The sequence below is a fragment of the Lycorma delicatula genome, chromosome 10 (assembly GCF_047948215.1).
Source record: "Lycorma delicatula isolate Av1 chromosome 10, ASM4794821v1, whole genome shotgun sequence".
In the NCBI taxonomy this organism is placed as follows: Eukaryota; Metazoa; Arthropoda; class Insecta; order Hemiptera; family Fulgoridae; genus Lycorma; species Lycorma delicatula.
Window position 1 is genome coordinate 11,969,822 of NC_134464.1, and position 20,823 is coordinate 11,990,644.

Below are 20,823 nucleotides of genomic sequence, written 5' to 3' on the forward strand. Positions count from 1 at the left end.
TTGTAGTCAATGTTAACAATACAATGTATTTAATTTGTGTTTGTGTACGATATAGCCGAATAGAAAGATTATCCGATTGGAGTGTTTAAAACAAAAAGTGGTGGGGATGATTGTTACGATGAATAACAAGTGGTGGAAGTAGTGGAGGGGATTGTGTGAAGTGGATTGTTAAAGAAGATTTTGATAAGAAATTATTGTTTCTTGTCTACTATACAGTACGGTGGTGTCTATGTAGTGTCTTTTTTAAAAGTGTTTAGTTTTTAAATCGATTTAGTCGGAAACGTGCAACAACATGACGCGTGTTAGTTGTATCGTGACGGCAATACCGTCCTGGATAATGAATTATATAATATTTATTGTTATATTTTTATTAAGTATTATGAATTATAATAATAACAATTTTGTTTACGCTAATTATTTAGAAATTTGTCTAAATAGTTTAGAACACCAGGCGTTACCATGTCATCCAACAAATAATGCGACGTTCTGTTCGGTTAATTCACTTGTAAGTACCATATTTTATTTTTAATTAATTAAATAATCGATTTCGTATTACGTTTCATTATAACTTATTTATTTTAATAAACAATCTAATAAAACAATTAAAAACCAAAAAATAGTTAATAGTAGTAGTAATACTAGTAGTAGTTGATAGTAAATGTTACAAAAAAACATTTTCATATAACGTCGTAAAAAAATGTTAATAGCATATTACAAACTAAAAGTACAGAGGCAATAGTAACATTAGAGGCATTAGCAGTACAGAGGGCATTAAAAAATGTCCCTTAAAACACCTAAATAAATGCCGATGAATAAATATAAATTAATAAAAAAATTAAGATAAAAATTCATGATACGTGGTCCGAAACCACGTTTTTTTAATAATCTGTGTGACTTCATTTCATTTAAATTATCCTTGACATTTTGGTAAACAGGAGGTGTCAAAATAGGCTTTTACTTCAATATATTAATTATAATTATAAAACTTGTAGTAGTGTTAATGGTAATTTCAACTGATCACAGAAAAAAATGAAAAATAACCACGTAAGAAAATATTTTAAAAAACTTTCCTTACCATTTTTCTTTTTTTTTTTGGTAAGTGAGCGTTACAGCAGCATCATCACTAAAAAATCTGAAATTTTTATTAGGTTATAACGTAACATCATATTTCAAGATATATTAATATATTAATAAGTTTTACAAATTATTTTGTTGAATATATACAGCTATAAAATTTAATACAGAAGAAAAAAGGGATGAGAAAACTAGTTTTATTATATTTTTCATCATTGTTTGAGTGAATTTCAGAAAATAAGTAAATAAATTAACTTATCTAATTAAATAAAATTCCTATTATCTAAAAAATACCTTTTAATACTTCTTTACATTTTTTAAAATAGAATGTAAATTAAGGGTTCATAAACTTTTAGAAACTGGATATTATTTGTCAATTAAAAAATACAAAATAATTAATTTTTACGTTTTTTATTTTTTTCAACTCGGTTTAAGTTTTTTCATATTTTTGTCTTTTTTTGCAGCTAGTTTTTGTTTAAAATATGGATAGAAGCTTAAAAAAAGCTGTTAGCTGCAAACGCAAAGTATCTTCTTATTCTTGCGGAAAAATTCAAAGAAATTATCTAAAAAAAAGGAAAAAACCGAACATACATTAAAGTTCTCAATAATTAGGAACTAAAAATTATTTTTTTCCTTTATTTTTTCAACAATTTTCATGAAAATTTCACGTAAAATTACTTTGATTAATATCGGAATTGTATAAAATAATATAACGAATTTTTTTAATAATTCAGTACCAAGCAATTATATTAACAAACAAATAAAAATATCTTTATATCTTTACCTAATCTAATTGACAATTTCATTTTTTATTTAAAAATTCCTCCACTGATAATATCAGTAGAAAAAATACCTCCTAGTGCAGTTAGATTTTCCTAGATGTATTCAAATACATCTAGATCGTGGATACCGGTGTTCTTTGGTGGTTGGATTTCAATTAACCACACATCTCAGGAATGGTCGAACTGAGAATGTACAAGACTACACTTCATCTACACTCATACATATCATCCTCATTCATCCTCTGAAGAATTATCTAAACGGTAGTTACCGGAGGCTAAACAGGAAAAAGAAAGAAAATATGTATTCAAATAAGAAGAGGTTTTGGCGAGATGGATCACTTTTTAACGTAATTTTTCACCGGGCATGGCTCATTTAATAATTACTTAAATAAAGTAGGAAGGAGAACAGAGGCAATCTGCATGTATTGCGAAGAGATCGACGATGCAGAACATACTTTCTTCATATGTGAAAGATGGGCCGCCCTCAAATTTGACATGAAGATCGACGGGATGACTCCCGAAGCTATAGTACCTTTTATGACTAGTCGGGAATCCAACTGGAAGAAAATAGCGTGTTACACCAGACAGATCTTATCGCAGAAAAACATTGACGAAAGGAGACTGGGTTTTTGATTTAGGTTAGGGAAGGGAGGACAGCCTCAGCGGGGAGGGCCGGCATGCCGAGGTGTGCCGGTTCCAATGAGCCGCTGGGGACTCCTGGGGATATAGTTTAGGGAATAATAGAATAATAAAACACAAGATATAGAGAAAAGACCTCGACACCACATCACACCACTCCAGGTATGGCGTGGTGTCTGAAAGGGGCATATAAAATAAAAGATTACTCTCAAAAAGAGCTACCGGTAGGCCGACCTGCCATGCCAGTATATAGCTGGTAGGCGGGAAGGCCTATTTGAGTGTAAAGACACTCACCTGGGTGGCATAATACCAACAAGTCGGTCCGGCCCAGGGGAGCTGAGAGAAAAAAAAAAAGATGTATTCAAATGAGCTAAAGAAAAACTTCTTTGGCAATCCCCTGCTAATTTTTGTAAAATTACAACAGCAACATCTCATATTCACGAGCCACCACAATAAATTTCATAACTATTTGTTATTTATAAATATCTAAAAGGATTTGTAATTCTGTGTACATATTTTTACACAGAACTGCATATTCGTTTTTAGATATTTGAATTGAAATCAAGGCATTTCAAAATACTGTATAATGTATAAAACAATCACCCAAATATTTTGCCTTTAAAACAAGAAAGAAAAAAACCACTAAACATAAAAATCGAACGATTTTAGAACATAAAAATGAACTGAATTTAGAATTGGTTGAAAATGTATTAAACATAATTTAATCAATAATTATATCTTAAACGATCAGTATACATTCTGAATATTTAAAACGTTTTGTTAAAATTAATTTTAATCATTACATTTTCATTTAAGCTAAAATTAAGTAATTAATTTTAAATTTGGTCAATCAGTATATTAATCTTGGAAGTTCGAAACATTATTGATTAATTTATGTACTAGCATAATCGGGGCTCGCTTTGTTCGTTTGACCGTCTAGCCAGAACCCCGGGGCCCAGGTCGACCCAAGCGAATCCCAGATCCGATCCAGGGGCTCCCCTGGGACATCCACAGGGTCTATCCTAGGGCCGCAGAACTCGGCATTCCGGTTTAGCCAGAGGCTCGGCCCTTTGGACCAGTGTTCATTACCCTCATTTTTGTGAGAATAATATTGTTAAATAACAATTAAAGAATTCAGGTTTTATAGAAGAAACCTGAAAAACAATATATATTACCAACGACGAAATAATTGTAACTTTTTTCCTGATTTTAGTCTCCACGAATTACCGTCATGTATTACTTCAGAGGATGAATGAGGATGATATGTATGAGTGTAAGTGAAGAGTTCTTCTTGTCAAGTCGACCATTTCTGAGATGTGTGGTTAATTGAAACCCAACCACCAAAGAACACCGGTATCCACGATCTAGTATTCAAATCCATATAAAAGTAACTGCCTTTACTAGGCCTTGAACGCTGGAACTCTCGACTTCCAAATCAGCTGATTTGCGAAGACGCGTTTACCACTAGTCCAACCCGGTGGGTTGAATAGTAGTGACTTTGAATAGTAACTAAAGTATACACAACTACGTCGACGAAAAATTCGTAGCTTATTTCTGTTGCCATATTGACAAAAGTATAATAATAAATTAAAATTTTTTTTAATTCATAACTTCACATTCAACGGGTTTCTATGGCCTTGATCTGTGGCTTAAAAACTTCCGTGGTATAACATGAATGTATCCTGCAAATTTGAAAGCAATTAGTCAGTTAGTTCTTGCGGCTATATATATATATATATATATATATATATATATATATATATATATGTATGTATGTGTGTGTGTGTATATGTATATGAATACGTATATATGTGTTTTTTAAATATGTATACAATGAGATCACTCTCCAACAGCTTAATAGCTTACCTTGCAGGCAGATATTTTTTCTTGGCTCAGATTCAAAAACAGGTCATATAACATTAAAAAAAAATGTAAGGACTTCTTTCATATCTTTATCGTGAAAATTTCTAAAAAAATTTCTCATTTAAATGTCATTTCACTGGAAAATTATAAAGAATTTAATTTTTAATCACTACAATATAATTAGTATTGTCTCAAAATTTATTCATTTGTTTATCCATTTATTTTATTTTTGTAAACTTATTATGTTTTATTTCCCGACTGTTATATAATATATTAAAATTACTAATATATTATGTAATATTAATATACTATAACAAGGTAAGTATTATTATGAATTAAAATTCTGGATATCTTCTTTTTTTTTGTTTCTTGACATTAATGAGGTCTTACAAGTCTAAAATGCCGACAACAAAGTTGCAACACTTTTCTGGTATCGGTTATTTATTATTATAAAGTGCAAAAATAGTGATACGTGAAAAAAGTTATCTAAAATTTCTCTTTTGGGATGGGGTGTGTAATTTATGAAGTTTTATTTTAAAATTATTTATTAGTTGAAAAAAAAACAGATATTTTTTTATTTTTATCGGCTCTCCCTTATTTCAATACTGCCTCAAAAGAATTTTTTAGAGTCAGTTACATTACTATTATGCCTAGGAAGACAAAAATAATTCGGTTAAAAAATATGCAATAAATAAAAAGAACTTTAGAGCAAATTTAAAAAATGTAATGCATGTAAGCATACACAAATGCTTACTTAATATAAAGTGGGGTTACCTTTGTAAACTTTTGAGAAAATTAACCCAAAAAAATAACTACCCCCCCTCCTGAAGATATTTACCCTAAAATTTTACCAAAAATTTGCACCATATACGAGCCTCAGTACCAAATTTCATCAAAATAGGTTTATCCAGTCTAAAGTTATTGAGCTTCAAACATGCCTAAAAATGTACATAAGTACGTATGAATATTACCTCTCCGGTTTTTTATTTTTTTGGTTTTTTGGGGTCTCTGGATCATGAAACGTTGAGAAAACATAAAAACATCCTTACTCCATTGTTTGACTGATTACCATATTTTTCCTTCTTGCAGCATAGCACTGACGCCAGGAAAGTAAAAATGGGTGAGAGGGAATTATAACATAACTCTACAGGGATAGTTACGGGTTGAATTTAATCAAACATGAGATCTGTAAAAGTTAATTTTAAGATCATGTTTGTTACGCCATTATTTATTTACAAAAAAAAACAAAAAACAATTACTTGTAGGCAGAAAGATTTTAAACGAAATTTATATAGTTATAATTAAAACAGTAGGGATGCAACAAATAGGTTTATGAAAGTACATAGAAAAACATTATTTGCACATACAGAACCAAACTTCATAGAAAAATTAAGTATGACGTTAGCACGTGTGACGATACAAGACTTTTACAAAAAGGTGAAGTGAAAAATATCTTACTCCCTTATATAATTATTTTCCCTTTATAATTAATAAATATGTTATTTATAAATTAATAGGTTACTAATTAATACTAAGTTCGGGTTGATATGATATATATAAATTCGTGAAAAAGTAATAATATAACAATATATAGAATATATTCTTGGTTCGAATACCGGTTAATTTTGGTATTTTTCTCAAACTAAAAAATTCATTAAAAGCTTATACAAGAAAAATAGAAGGAGGGTAATTATAATTTGTAATCGTTCTGTAGTTGCCGGGAACAATAAAGAAAAAAGTATTTTTATTAAATTTTCAGCTAACATTATATTCGGTTCTGAGTTAAAGCGTCCCGGAAACACCGACGCGAAGTATTTGAAGATTATAATGACAACGAAATCTACGAGTTTATTCAACTGATTTGATTTCTAGGTAGATTTCATAAGAAAGCTATTGTAAATGGGTACTATGATTGAACTTCTGAAAAATTTCGACATATCTTCGCGTTTCACATCCCCCAGACCCCAAAACCACCGTCAGTTCAAAAGTTTATATATATATAACTGCCGTAATTTTGTGCCAATAACTTTCAAATTGATCGATAAAATATAAAGACCCAAAATCTCCCTCGAGTTGGTTAATGGACAAAATCCGTCAATGGGTTGAAAGAGGGGAAGGCTTTTTCAAAAAAACAAAACATCCCTATAACTTTCTTATTAAGTAAAATATCGAATTGGTTTAAAGTTCTTACTGTTCTTTGGGTAAGGCCTAAAACTTATCTAAGTAAAGTTTTTTTACTTAGATAAGTAAAGACCATTGGCCCAGGGATTGGAAAAAATGGGGTTTTGAAGACAAAAAAAAATCATACCCCCCTTAATAAGGAGAGTATCGAATCGGCTTAAAGTGGTCGTTAGTCCTCTAAACATTACCTATAACTTTTATCTGTAACAAATTTTGATATGACCAACTCTTACGGCAACGGATGACCAAAATGTTGCTGGAATTTTACGAAGATGGGGCTTGTCATATGCTAAACATGTGAAACCATTGTCGTATTGAGTAAATTTGTAGTTATTCTTAACTTTAAAGTGGAAATCTTTTTTATACCTTGCTTAGCACCGATGAAATCTACCTCCGACTTCCGGCGTGCCGAAAGGGTTTTTTTTTTATTTCAAATCAAACTGGCAGTTCCTTCACAACGTTTGTTTATATTATCGATATTTTTTCATTCTTTTTACAGAATAAATAGAAGTGCATCCACGATATTAAAACAGAAACAAATATGAAGATCTCATACCTTGATGCGTTTATACAAGCAGAACTTTAAAAAAAAAAACAAGCTACTTTAGTACCCGCAGGAATGTAAACGCTATCGATACCGAAATAAATTCGCAGTAATTTTAATCGTTGCAAATTCCTTCACCGCTCTCACCGCTAGACAGCTGTACTGGTCCGATTAGGAATATAATCTGCCGTGTAAGAGGATTATGAGAATTTATTTCGCTGTTGCTGCTGCTTGTATTTTTCTACGGTCTTTGCGAAACTTAATTTCGGATGATGTTAAATAAAAAACAAAAAAAAAAATATTGCAACTGAAATAATTCTAAACGCATCACATCTCCTGAAAATATTAATTATCATTAAAAGATATTTATATATGAAGTGTGAAGAAAACAGTAGTTTCTAACGCGAATTGCTATTTCCCGTTTAGGAATGGCTATTCTTCAAATTAAAGATCCGTCATAGCTAAAATATTAAAAGAAATGTAATAATAATGTAATTAATAACAAGCATTATTAACAAATCAAAAAAAAAAAAATGTTGCTGATTAAACGAGATATCTACATATGTATATGACTATTCTGTACCAAATTCATTAATCACATAATTATAAAAAATAACTTAGATAAAAATCTAGCTTTAGATAGTTGTAGAAAATATAGTACGGAAAGCGAAACAATATATTATATAATTTCAGGCTATTTAATCTCGAAGATAAGAAGATTAAATAGCCAGTGAAATAGCTTTTATTTGATTATTTTAATGGATACTACTAAAGGCAAAGATTATTATTCTTTAGAGATAGCAGTAAAATAAAATTTATTAAAAAGTAATTAAAATTTACACGTAACCAAAAAAAAGATTTTATTAAAAGCAATACAAAAGTGTAACAGAATAGATCGGTAAACAAGGAAAAATAACGCCGTTGAATAAGCCATATTAAGTAATAAAAACTAGAATCTCTTTTTAATATTCTTAATCGGTAAAACAACAATTCGATAAGGAAACATGAAGAAAAAATTACTTCGGCCTTGTAGCAGAGGTTAAGGAAATGAGGATACAAGAACATGTAATTACGGTTCCTTTCGTAATATCGGCACCAATTGAAATTTTAATAAAGCTGTGTAGTAGAATAAAGTTTCTACTCTACGGCTAGATACTGATTTATTAAAACTAATATATTACCGAAGTTGGGATACATAAACACTAACTTAAATCAATTATTCTTTCCACTGCCTTTCAAAGGTTAACAATTTAAAACTTTACTACAACAGAAACAATGAAAACAAACTCAAATTTAGGTATAAAAATTATTTTTGCAAATATTACTTTATCGAAGAGACAATAAATTAATAAAGAAAAAAATTGCGTCTTATCAAGACACGATAATCCTACTTTTTTTGTCACCTAACCATCTATGGATTTAAAAAATTTAACAGAACCAATTTCTTTATGTACAGCCGTCATATCAAAATTCAAATGTTTTATATTAATGCAATTTGGAAATGCGAAATGTAATTGGATTTCCTTGGCGTTCTCACATTTAAAAAAAAATCATCTAATGTGATTTAAGAATGTCTGAAATATTTTTTGTGCAGGAAAAATTATTAGATTAGAATTAAATTTGTAATGATAATTGAAATTCGTATAATTAAGATATTTGAGGGAGAGCGTGGTTTTTAAGTTTTTTTTTTTTATTTTCGAACATTATTAGTATCAAAAAGATAATAAAACAATTTTTTAAAAATTCATGTTTGGATATTTTTATCGAGATATAATACCCCCTAACTTTTGTGTCTTCCCATTCAATGACGTATTTTCCAAAATTTTTATAGGATCAATTCCTTGTACATGTTAGTCAGTCACCAACTTCAATTTTCTATATTAAACTGAGATACTAATAAAAATATAAACCAGCAAATATATATACGTAGATAGTTAATTTAGATTATAGACTGCGCGTGTGCGCGCACTCACACACAGTCTGAAAAAATGTTTTTGCCAGATCTAAACAAACGGTTTGTGGTTCCCCGATTCAGAAAATATAAATATTTTAATTGATCATTTTTGATATGAAAACTCTGCTATCTTAAATAGCAAAATTTTGCCTGAGTTGTCCCTTACATCTATCCCAATTATCGATATAAATTTATAACAACTGTTTTTTTAAATTTGAGCTGAAGTTGATGCCTTCATAAACTTCAGTTTAGTCGATCGGATTAAAATAGCAAATTTTACGTTGAGATACTTAAGTAAAAGCTGAGATCATTCGTTAAATAAACAATTTGAATCGGGTACGTTTATCTACCTAAATATTATGATTTATAAGTGAGCAAACATTATTTGTTTCATTAATTGTACTTACAGATCGCTTGAAAAATTCATTTGGCTACTAATTTATAACCTATTTCTATCCGCTATTAAAGGATATATTTAAAAGTATCTCTTTATAAACTATGAAGGATGGTTGAATATAACGCACAGTAGCTCATAACTTGCAAATGAAAAGAGGGAGATAAATGAAACAAGCGGTATAAAAGCAAGTTTTATTTGCTACAAAAATGTACGTTTATTTTTCAACTTTTTTTTCGTTAGAGGAGGGGAAAGCCCATCCCATCCCATCCCCATCCGCCCTTGCAGACGGGAGTGTCGGACTCCCACCGACTAAAGCCCCCCTCATCATCACGTTGCCGAACCAACCAAGCCGGTATTATGCAGCATCATAAGTGTATTACGGGACCCCGTTCCGCTGAATCGTCAAAGCACCTACAGCAGGAGTCTTGAAGCCATCGTCATTGGAAATTCTCCCAAACAGGGACACCTACTCACTAGTACCACAAGCTGTCCCTCAGCACCTCCTTTTCTGACTCAGTCTTCAGTATCGAGGTCACCATTTTCATTACCGTTGACCAGTTTTCCGAGATAAAGAGCACCTTTGAAACAATGTTTTTGATGGTAACCTCGCCTAGCATTTCTCTACACTTTTTTCTTTGCGGAGTCCAACAGCTGCAGCTGAATATCGTATTTTCAGGAGTGTCAACTCACCGCAATAAACACACAAATCAGACTAACGCCTACCTCGGACGAATAAGTAGAAGTTGAACGATCCATGGCTCGTTAAGAACTGAACCATTCAAAATATTCAACTCCCCCCTTTACTAACTGCATAGGACCATATAACGTATCAGCCTGTAGGTCCACTTCCTGTCATCCCTAGAGCTTATCTACACGCCAACCGTTGGTCCGCAACTAAGGTGGTCTTCCCAACGCTCACACAACCTAAGCGCCAATAGTTCAATTGGTGGAATACCAGCCACCACACAAGCAGTCTCCGCGGAGACTTTTTAATAACATGATGGACCCTTGGCTCCATCTAGCATTGAGCCTCACCATTATTTTACGGGCTTTTTTCGTCTGGAAAACCCTCTTCCAGGCTGGTATTTCGTATAACAGAACAGTTTTGTTCACCCCACCCCCACAAGCATCCTCCTCTTGGACGCACGTGGACCACCTATTTTTTGCCATTACACGATTTAAGGCTGCCATTGCTCTACCTGCGTCTTCAACGGCTTTTCTATTGTGGGATTGAAAGCTACGTCAACTTCCTGGCCAAAAAATACCCAGGTATCTGGCCTCGTTGGATATACCGAAATGTAGGATACTCGCTCGTTTCCATATCGGCGACAAAATTCCTTTTCCGGAGAGAACTATTGCTTGAATCTTCTCGGCCGCTAGTTGAAGCCACTTCCGCTCTAGCCAGGTTCTCCAGTTCTATTGCAAAGTTTCCTTTTGCCATGACCTCTTCCTCACTTCTCCCATCTAGTGTCAACGCCAGGTCGACTGCGCAAGTAATCTGCCGTATTCCTTCCGGGAAGTCAGTCTTCGGTAAATCATCGTACGCCAGGTTCTAAAGAGTAGGCCCCTAAACCGAACCTTCAGGAACACCGCAGAACACAGGATAGTGACTTCCCCCTTCGTCTGTGACCCCGATAGCCCATCTGTGACTGAGGTAGGCTTGGATAATACGCCCAAAATAGGGACTAATGCCTCAAGTCTTTAGCCATCGGAAGACAATCCCTCACGGTAGACTATTAACGGCATTCCTGATGTTTAGGAAAACCTCCATGAGGATGCTTCTACTAGCCCTCAAGCCCTCAGCAGCTTTGTCTGCAATTCGCATGACGTCAGACAACGTGTGTACTGTGGAACGCCGGTCCTGAAGCCAAACTGAAGCTCGCTAGATCCTATTCTATTGTTCACTTCCTCCTATAGACTTGTCACAACTAATCTCTCACAGAGCTTGCTATAGCTGTTCAATAGAGGCTAGTATGAGGATGCCAAGCCCTTCAGGCGCCCCAGCTTTTTGACCGTGACTAGCTGAGCTCCTTTCCAACTCCTGCGGATGTGCTCGTAATATATAATGGTAGCTCGTGATACAAAGATGAAAATGTCCAGCACACCCCAGGGTTCAGAGTTAACCATTGTTTTGACCATCTCTACTGGCAGCCAGTCAGGGCCAAGACTTTTGCCAGATTTTAGGCCGGCGAACGCTATACGCAACTTCGTCATCAGGTACGATCTCTTCCCTTCGGTACTCTACAACTTCAGGGAACAGCAGTCTTGCGTAACGGGTGAGCTGCTCGGCAGAGAGCACTGACCATCTACGTCCAGAACTCCCGGTAACTTCGCGGTACGCGTTGCCACAGACGTTGACGTCCAGCACCCCACACAGTGGACTTAACTGTGATCGTCGTGTCTCTTCTTGTGTTACTGATGATGTTATCAGCCATAATCATGTTCGAGATTTCATTTATGTAAATTTTGTTTTCTTTATTGAGATTTTTTCACCTTCTTCAAGATATTGTTTGTCGAGTATATTTATTACTCACTTTAATTTTAAGTATTATTATTGGCGAATACCGATAAAAATTTAAAGGATAAAGTCTGTCAATATTAATATTATTCTACTGGTGAAAGACTTAAGATCAAAGTTATAAAACAATTTTTTTTTTTAATTCTCTCATTTCTTACTACAACAAGAAATTATGATTTAAAAAATAAAATAAAATTCTTGTTTCTTTAAGAGAAAAATCAAATCTGGACAAATTTAAATAAATATTAAAGTTTGTTAGTGAATTCCTGTTTTCATATGCGAATACTTTATGAACCATTATAAAGAGCAATTCTATTTAACGTTATCTATAAATTATCTTAAAATATTGTTTGGAATTGCATTATATAAGTTATAAATTTTATTACAATATTTTTATTTTTACACTGATGGTTTTATTTTACAATTTATGTTAATATGACAGTGAAGTTAGACTTACACCAACGTTTTATGGTATGAAAATAATAATAATAATAAACGATATTGGTCATAGTAAAAATTGAACAAGATAAGCGTTAAATTCAAGTTCGTACAGATTTAATATTATACAGGTTTGCCTGAATAATATTATTCTTAACTTTTGCCTTGTTATAACTTCATATATTTATAAAAAAATTAATCAGAACGACATTTTTAAAATATTTACTACAAATGTTAAAGAAATATTTAAAAAATTTAAATAACACCGAAACGTTTTAAATGGAGTTTATATATAACAGTAGGAAATTATTACGAAGGTTGTAAGTCCGTATCGGTATTCAATATTGGAAATTCCGTTATTTGTATTAATATCTTTTTATATAAATCAGAATGTCTGTGTGTATTTAGAATGCTAATAATATTCTCTTAAAACTAAAGAACCACTGAGCCGGTCTAAATAACTGTTCTATAATAAGTTTTAATAGTATTCAGTATTTTAGTCCTGCATTTATCCAATAATTCTAATGTTGATAAACAATAAAACTTATACAGAAAGCCTGTCGTACTTTCAGATGTGATTTTTCATGTAGAAATATTTCTAGTTTCTGATTAAATCGCGGTCTAATAAAGATAGCCACTTAATTTTCATTACAAATGAAATTTATAGAAAATATAATTTTTGTATTTTATTTTTAAAATTGCACAAAATTTTCTCGAAATATTTATTTAATGAAACGTTTTACTGTAATATCTGTACTATATTATTATTATTATAGAAAGAGAGAGTACTATTATATAAACAATAACTACTGTAAATCGCACGCAACTTTTTACCCGTGTTTCTTAGCATAACTGAGAAGGTTTTTAGATATATTATTTCATCTCGAAAATCTCTAAAAAAAAAAAATATATATATCCCCTTTGAAAGGGAATGAAGATAGGTAAAAAAATTTTGAACAATTATTTTAAATTTTCTCAATCTTGATTAAACGAGATTTCTATTTTCGGTTTTATTAATTCCGATTTTTTTTAAGGGGTGCGAAGGTATACGGTACGGCTCAACCAACTGCCACCGTTCTGCATTTGTGACTGATAACAATTGAAAAGTCGTTTGTCTAAAAATTTTAATTTCTTATTTTATTTTTCGAACGAACTGAGAACTTTCCAAACGCCCCCGTTACTCCTTAGGATTTCTAAAAAAAAAAATGTTAACTTTTTGAATGTTCTCATTTTTTGTAATTTACACGTTCGACATAAATTTTAGCAAAAATCTTCAACAATGAAACTTAAAAGGATTCCCTTTTTAATTTTGAAATGGAGGTTTGAACTATTATCTTTAAGGGATAGTTTACTTTTTAATTTAAATTCTCTGAATAGATTTAAGTAAAACGATTTCAAGAGACAAGGATTAAAGTAATACAATTTGAAATAATATTTCTAAGAAAACGTTTTTGGAATTTTGATCTGATGATTCAGTTCTGATTAAAAACCACCAGGTAGCGGGAGAAATAGTTCAGATAGTAAATAAATATGTAACCTTTATTGCAACTACACTTTAGAACGGATAATTTTCTTTTAACATTTTATATAATAAATATTAAAATGTAAAATCACTGATAAATTAATTATTCCACTGGTCTTTAACATATAATTTCCATCGCTATAAATTAATACATATATAACAATTAATTAGAAGTACATTTTTTAAATATTTTTTCGTAAAGGTTAAATTTTATTTTTATATTAGTTAATAAAAATATATGAAATTTATTAACGAAGGAGTAGTGAGAGAGACAAAAGCAGTTATTTGAAATCATTTCAACGAAGGTTATGCGTATACCTGTAATATTAGGAAATAATACAAGGGTCAAATACAATGTATTAGTACCAGTTATTGGAAATTCCATTCATATTATTAAAATATTATATCTTTCTCCCACTGTAATTTTGTTTAACCCAAATTAATAACAAATAAAAAAAGATTAATCCAGACTGGATTGCAATCCCCATCCATTATATTTTATTCAAATAATTTTTTTTTATTTCGTTTGGACCATTTTTGGGTCGCATTAAATAAAAAATTTATTTAGATTTTGTGTCCTTTTTCTACCAGTACTTTCATTCTTTGACTAACTTCTCTCTCTCTCTTTTTGGGAAATTTTATTTCCCTTTGCCTCTTTGATTTCCTGAATAATTTTTACGTTTATTTTATTTTTGAAACTGCTTCGGTCTAAATTTTTTTTAAAAAATATTTAACTTCTTTTGATTCTTTTTAAATATTTTGTTATTTTTTGTTCTTAATTTATAAATACTTTTATTTTTAATTTTAAAAAGATTAAAGGTTTTTATTAAACAGTTATATTCCTTTTTTTTTTAAATGCCCTAAAAGCTTAATCATATTTTTCTTATAATCGTTACTTTTTTAAATTTTTGGTAAATTTCTTCATTTGATCTTAAGATATTTTAATTATTTTTACAATTAGGTCCTAAAATCTATCTTACAATTTTCCTTTCGTTTTAATTTTATTTTTTACATTTTTAATTCTTTGACTGTCATCATCTTTTCTGCAGCATATAAAAAACATTCTGGTTTAATGTTGTGTTATAATGTCTAAATTTTTCGATTAAGGAAAGGAATTTTTTTAAAAATTATTTTATATCTTTTCCTCCCATATATTTGTTTATTGTTAAAGTGCAATCTAAACACATTAATTAAAAATATCGACAAGAGAGTAGCGACTTAAAAAAATATACAGTAGTTCTAAAAGTAATTTTTTTCTATCAATACTTTCTTTAATAGCAATTTTTTTTATATCTTTCTCTTATTTCATTATTCCTCGCATAGTCCAGTCTTGACTCTTTACAGGTTTTTCGTAAAAATCCATCACACTTATATTTACTCTTTGTTCATGGTATGTCAAAATAGTTTGGGCTATACTTTGATATATTAGAATCTCGGTCATACTTCTGATACTCTTTAACCGTTACAAACTATTCAGTTTTTGTATTGCCTGTCTGACTTTAAATTTCGCTATTTTAAATTTCCTTTTGCAAATGCAACATTTCCGAGGTATTTTTTATTCTTTACACTTCTGAATTATGTGAGCGTAAGTTTGAAGAATCCTCACTTGTTCCCTTATTTCTTGGTATTTTTTTCTTTTTGTAACTTATCTTCATTCCATTTTGTTCTACTTCATCTTTAAGTTTTTTCATCATGTATTCAAATCATCTTCATTTCCCGTAATTATTATTTGATAGGCAGCAAATACAAGGAATGATCAGTCATCATCTACCGGAATGCAGAAAAATTACCATTTTTCCTTCGGTCTGTCCGAAATATATTTTAAACGAGTTGATTTTATAAATAAATTATTTAAATAAAATTTTAAATTAAAAGGCTGTTTAGACTGTAAAATATCAATCATCAGTAGATGTTGTGGGATGAATATACAATATAAATAAAAGAAAAACGGAAATTTGAATAACGTTTAATAACTGAGTAAATGATAGTTACGAAATATTATAGAAATATTATTTCTACCTGTATTTATAAAATAAAAACAGCTGCTGACGAAAAAAAATTGCATTTTCATTTTGGACAATCCCAGTTAAAAGTGGAAAGTTAGTTACACTATTAAAACTAGTCTTAACCGTTCGAACTCCCATTTTAGATTGTTCACTAATTTAATTAATACAAACCCTTTACACAGAATCATAAGGGGCAGTCTAGGTCAAATACCGACTTGTTTTGACTATTTTTTAAAGAAAATTTTCCTCTTTTAACTGGGGTTGTCTAAAACGATACTTCATTGGTTTTAGTTAATTTTTCTTTTGTTTTAACTTTTTTCTCTATTGTTTCTTAAGTATTCAGTTATATATATTATTATGATTGTCAGTTTATTCTTTTATTTACATTCCGATTGACAGTCGAAACGATCACGTAATAAATAAATAAATCTTTTATTCTAATCAGTATATAATTTGTTTTAACGTTATATAGATCGCTTCCAAATTGGATAGTTATATTATTCTTCGATTAAAAGTAAAGGAACTGTCCCCAGCATTTTCTTGATTCGATCAACGAAAACCGTGGTAAATGCTTCTTAATCAGGGCAGTACAAGAGTCACAATTATTAAATGAAATATAGAAACGGTCGAAGTCTTCATGAATTGTTTATGATATAAATACGTGAAAAAATATTAAAGTAGATATGTAAAAATACTAAACAAAGAAATAAACAACAAAATAAATCACAAGCGTTGATAAAATTACTTGACAGCATGTTAAACGGGATGCATAAAAATAATTTTTTTTAAAATTTTTTAATCGGTATTCTCGTATTTAAAAATTTATAGACTGAGTAATATTCTTTCTCTATAAATATATTATTAGTTAATTCTAGATTTTAATCCATTTTTTCTCAAAGATTTTTGAAATTGTTGTGGCCTATGCGGCGACAGGCTCCTGCTGGTCGAGGGATGCTCGCGAAGGAAGGTCAAGCTCGGGCCACTCGTGCATGCAGGGTGCTTGAGCTACGGGTTCATCAACACAAGATGACTTTCAGCCCGGAGAAGATCACTATAATGCTCCTCAAAGGCCGTTTGGCGAAGAGTTGTCGAGTTCGAATATCGATATGAGGCCATCGAATAAAGTAGATTCAGGTTCAGAAGTACCTCGAGGTGTATCCTGATGAGAAATTTCAGTCCAAGAGGCACCTTCAATACGTCGCTAAAAAAGGCTTGTAGTGCCTTTTTTGGGGACCGACGTATGGTCATTGGGTGTCTCAATTTTAGGATCCTAAGCATTCTGTACAAGGACGCGAGCGAAGCAATTATGTTATATGCTGCGCCAGTTTCGTCGGAGAGGATGAAATTCCGTAGTTTTAGAGATATATTATTGAGGGCCCAACGACTATTACTGTTGACGGTAATGCGTAGTTACCAGACGGATTCACGGGAAGAAGTCTTGGTGATTGTGAGAGTGAAACAGGTTGATATTCTAGCTCTTGAGAGACAAGATCCATCTTGCTAGGAAGTTGGTGGAGTTGACTTCAGAAAAGATTCCGGAAATCGAGCAACATGTTTATAATATATGACGAGCTAGATGGTTTGAAACTATTGATGGACGATGTACGCACGATCTCTTCCCAGACATTAGAAGTTTGCGGGGCGCCTTATGGGTTTCCAATAACTCAGTTTCTTACCGGTTGCGGGGCCTTCAGGAGTAGACTGGCTGGGTTCGGCCTGGTGGATTCGGGTCTTTTCCTGCAGTGTGTAGTACAGGACGATGCCTTCCGTTTGTTGTATGATTGCGCCAAATACGATCTGCGGCGCACAGCAGTAATTTTTCGACTGGATACCGTTTGAGCAACGCTTGACACCAGTCAAAACTGGAAGGACCCCGCTGAACGGTCAGTGGTTGTAAATTTTTGCACTATTTGGCTAGGGAACGAATTGCGGAGGATAACTAAGGTCTTACTTGGTCTTGTTGCTGCGTACTTTATTTTAATACGATTTCTTCTTAATGTTTTTTTTTTTTTTTGTTTTGTTAGTATTATATCAGTTTTGTTATTAGTTTTATTTTTGTGTTTTTCCGCGTTAGTGTCGCATGTTAAGTCATTTTACCTTTCGGGTAGCTAGGCGCTTCAGTTCTTTAGACGACTATAGTTTCAGTCTTACTTGAGACTAGAGATGTGTTTTGTTATTTTTAGTAATCGTTCCACCGATGGGAATGTCGCTTGAGATATTCGTATCGGTGGTATCCTGCGCCGAGGCGACTGAGAGATGTCATATGCTAAGATTTAAAAGATGGCCTCCGGTAAAGCCCATCAGGGCTAGGTATGGAGGGTGTCTTCCCCTAGGGAATCAGGATGTTCAGTAATTGAACAGATTGCAACGTGCACATTAGGAAAATAAATAAATAAAAATATAAATTTTTGAGCGTTTACTATTTTTAAATTCATTTAAAGACAAAGTTTAGCGTACATTTTTCATTCCATTCTGTAGTAATAATAATAATAATAATAATAAAATATTAAATCTCGATATTAGTTGTATCCAATCGGAAACCAAAAACTTAGCTTAAAATAAAGCTTATAATCCCTTTTATCTTGGACCAAATAAATTAATTTTTTTTGTGTTTCTTTGTTTCCCGTTCTTAAAACCTTTATTTTTACTGATGATGATTGTGCCAACAATCGAAATGCGTTCCAGCTTTTAATTTTTGTAAAACGTTTTTCAAAATCCCCTTTTTTTATTTTTATTTGTTTACAACTAAAAGTTTTTTCAGAAATTTGATCGCTAGGGATTTTTCTTAGTGAAAAAATAACGAAGAATTATTTTCAATCGATATTGCTCAATATTTTTTTTTGTGGAAAAATATTTTACCGAAGATGATGAAATGATGTTATCGGAGTGACGAAATCATATAAAAGAGAGTACCGTTTTTGTTTAGTAATAATGTTAAACATGTCTTATTCGATTAGAATTTGGTAATAAAAATAGATAAAATAATTATTATCTATTAAATAAGAAAACGTGCTCATTTATCTTCTCAGTTATTTCCGTGTATTTGTGGGTCCAAATAAATCGGATTTCATTAACAGATTGAACTTCCTTATCATAATCCATTCATATATATATATATATATATATATATATATATATATATATATATATATATATATGAATAGTGTATATATATATATAGATTCGTGTATTAATTATTTATGATCACGAAATCAAGTACCTCTTTCTCTTAGACAAATCATTTTCTTTTAATCATCTCAATTAAAATCATGAATTTATCTTTCACTTCTCATATATAATATGAGTAACCATGAATAAAAAAAAAACAATATTCCTTTCACTTTCATTCTAAAAAATTAAATTTATAGTAATTAAATAACGGAGAGCTTTGTTCTCTCTTCTATTGTTAAATAAATGACCTTGTAAACAATAAACATTCAATTTAAAATATATTTCCTATTTCTGTTTTTGACTTCAAAAAAGTATTTTACGATTTTTTTTTTGCCGACCTCGTGACGGAGCGACAGAATTTTTACCTTTCAATCGGAAGATTCTGGGTTCGATGCCGATCAGAATTGTTATTTTTTTCTCACAAATTATTTTTATAACTCCATATAACATCACTAAACTACTACTGGGCTTTAGCATGTTTAAACAAGTTAATTTTAAATAAGAAAAGTTTAATTTTAACCGATTTAAAATGGAGTTCTCAATTCGATTCGTCTGTATATATATGTGTTCGCGTGCACATATATATTCAAGTCGTATGATCAATTCAAGAAGAAAATAAGTTAAATTATGCTTTGATTTATGCCTTTTTTTCTTGATTACTGGTCAGCAGCAGGTTATTATCCCATCTTCCATTCTTCTTACGTAGCGTGCATTTCAACACATGATAGCCCCGTTTTGACATAAGTGGTTTTAAAAAAACCTTCTACGAGGCTACTACGGTACTGGGAAAGGCTCTACCAATCGATTTGTTGGTGAAAGTTCGGGCAGCCATCTGGAAGTTGAAAAGAGGTCAGGAGGCCAAGGTATTTGGGACGGTTTCGAGCCGGGCGTGTACCGAAGCGGAACGGTGATCACAATACTCCTGATATAAATTTCGTATAGTTGCCCATCTCCCGCTTGCGGAAGAGTCTTCAAAGTCTCGCGATGGTAGCACGGCAGCGTGAATGGAACACAACGACTAAGGGGAGATCTTTGTTTAATTTTATACAAGATTTGGGGGGGATGGTACGCCTCAAGATCATTTATAAGGGCAACTGGGGCCCAAGTGCTCACCAACCACGTATATTTGAAAGAATATCTATTCAGGTTCCGCCTAGCAACTGAAGAGGGGTGTGTCTGTGGGGAGGTCCAGTCGAATATACATATGATTACGACTGCCTTACTCTTGGGGAGGACCAGAGCTCGGGCCCTCCCGGTGTGGCTTGAGCCGCACTGTCGGACCGTGTGGGAGTTCCTTGATGCAGTTGCATTGTTCAACGGGCATCAGTAGTTTGCTTAAGGGAGGACTCTAACCGCACTGCTGGGAGAAGCTACCCTTGAGTAATGATCGACCGTCGATATATAGCTCCAAGCAGTTAGAAAGGATGGACAGGCGCTTGCTGGCATACAATGAACAAGGCGCGGCAGCGAATTGCTGTCCTTATTTAATTAAATCGACCAGATAAATTTTTAATTTATGACGCTCATATATTTTATTATAAGACGAGGTCCGCCTACTCGTTTAGAAAATATTTGACATGTGAACTACTGGACACACAAGCAACTGGTGTTATAGACCATCCTTCTACCTTTCACACAATTAGGTTAGCTCCAGGAGCTATTAGGAACTAGGTCGCTTAAACTGTTTCAAGGTATAGTAGCTCTTCGAGGCAGGGACATTCGGTCTCATGCGTT

General features: G+C 32.1%; 1 protein-coding gene across 1 annotated transcript in view; it reads left to right on the plus strand.

Moving 5' to 3' along the window:
- The first annotated feature begins 216 nt into the window (after positions 1-216).
- Positions 217-20,823, plus strand: part of LOC142331422 (metal cation symporter ZIP8-like) — a 235,734-nt gene continuing 215,127 nt past the window's right edge. Inside the window, exon 1 of the mRNA XM_075377310.1 lies at positions 217-505. Within this exon, the coding sequence (XP_075233425.1) occupies positions 293-505 (213 nt within the window). The 5' untranslated portion in view covers positions 217-292. The remainder of the gene's footprint in view (positions 506-20,823) is intronic.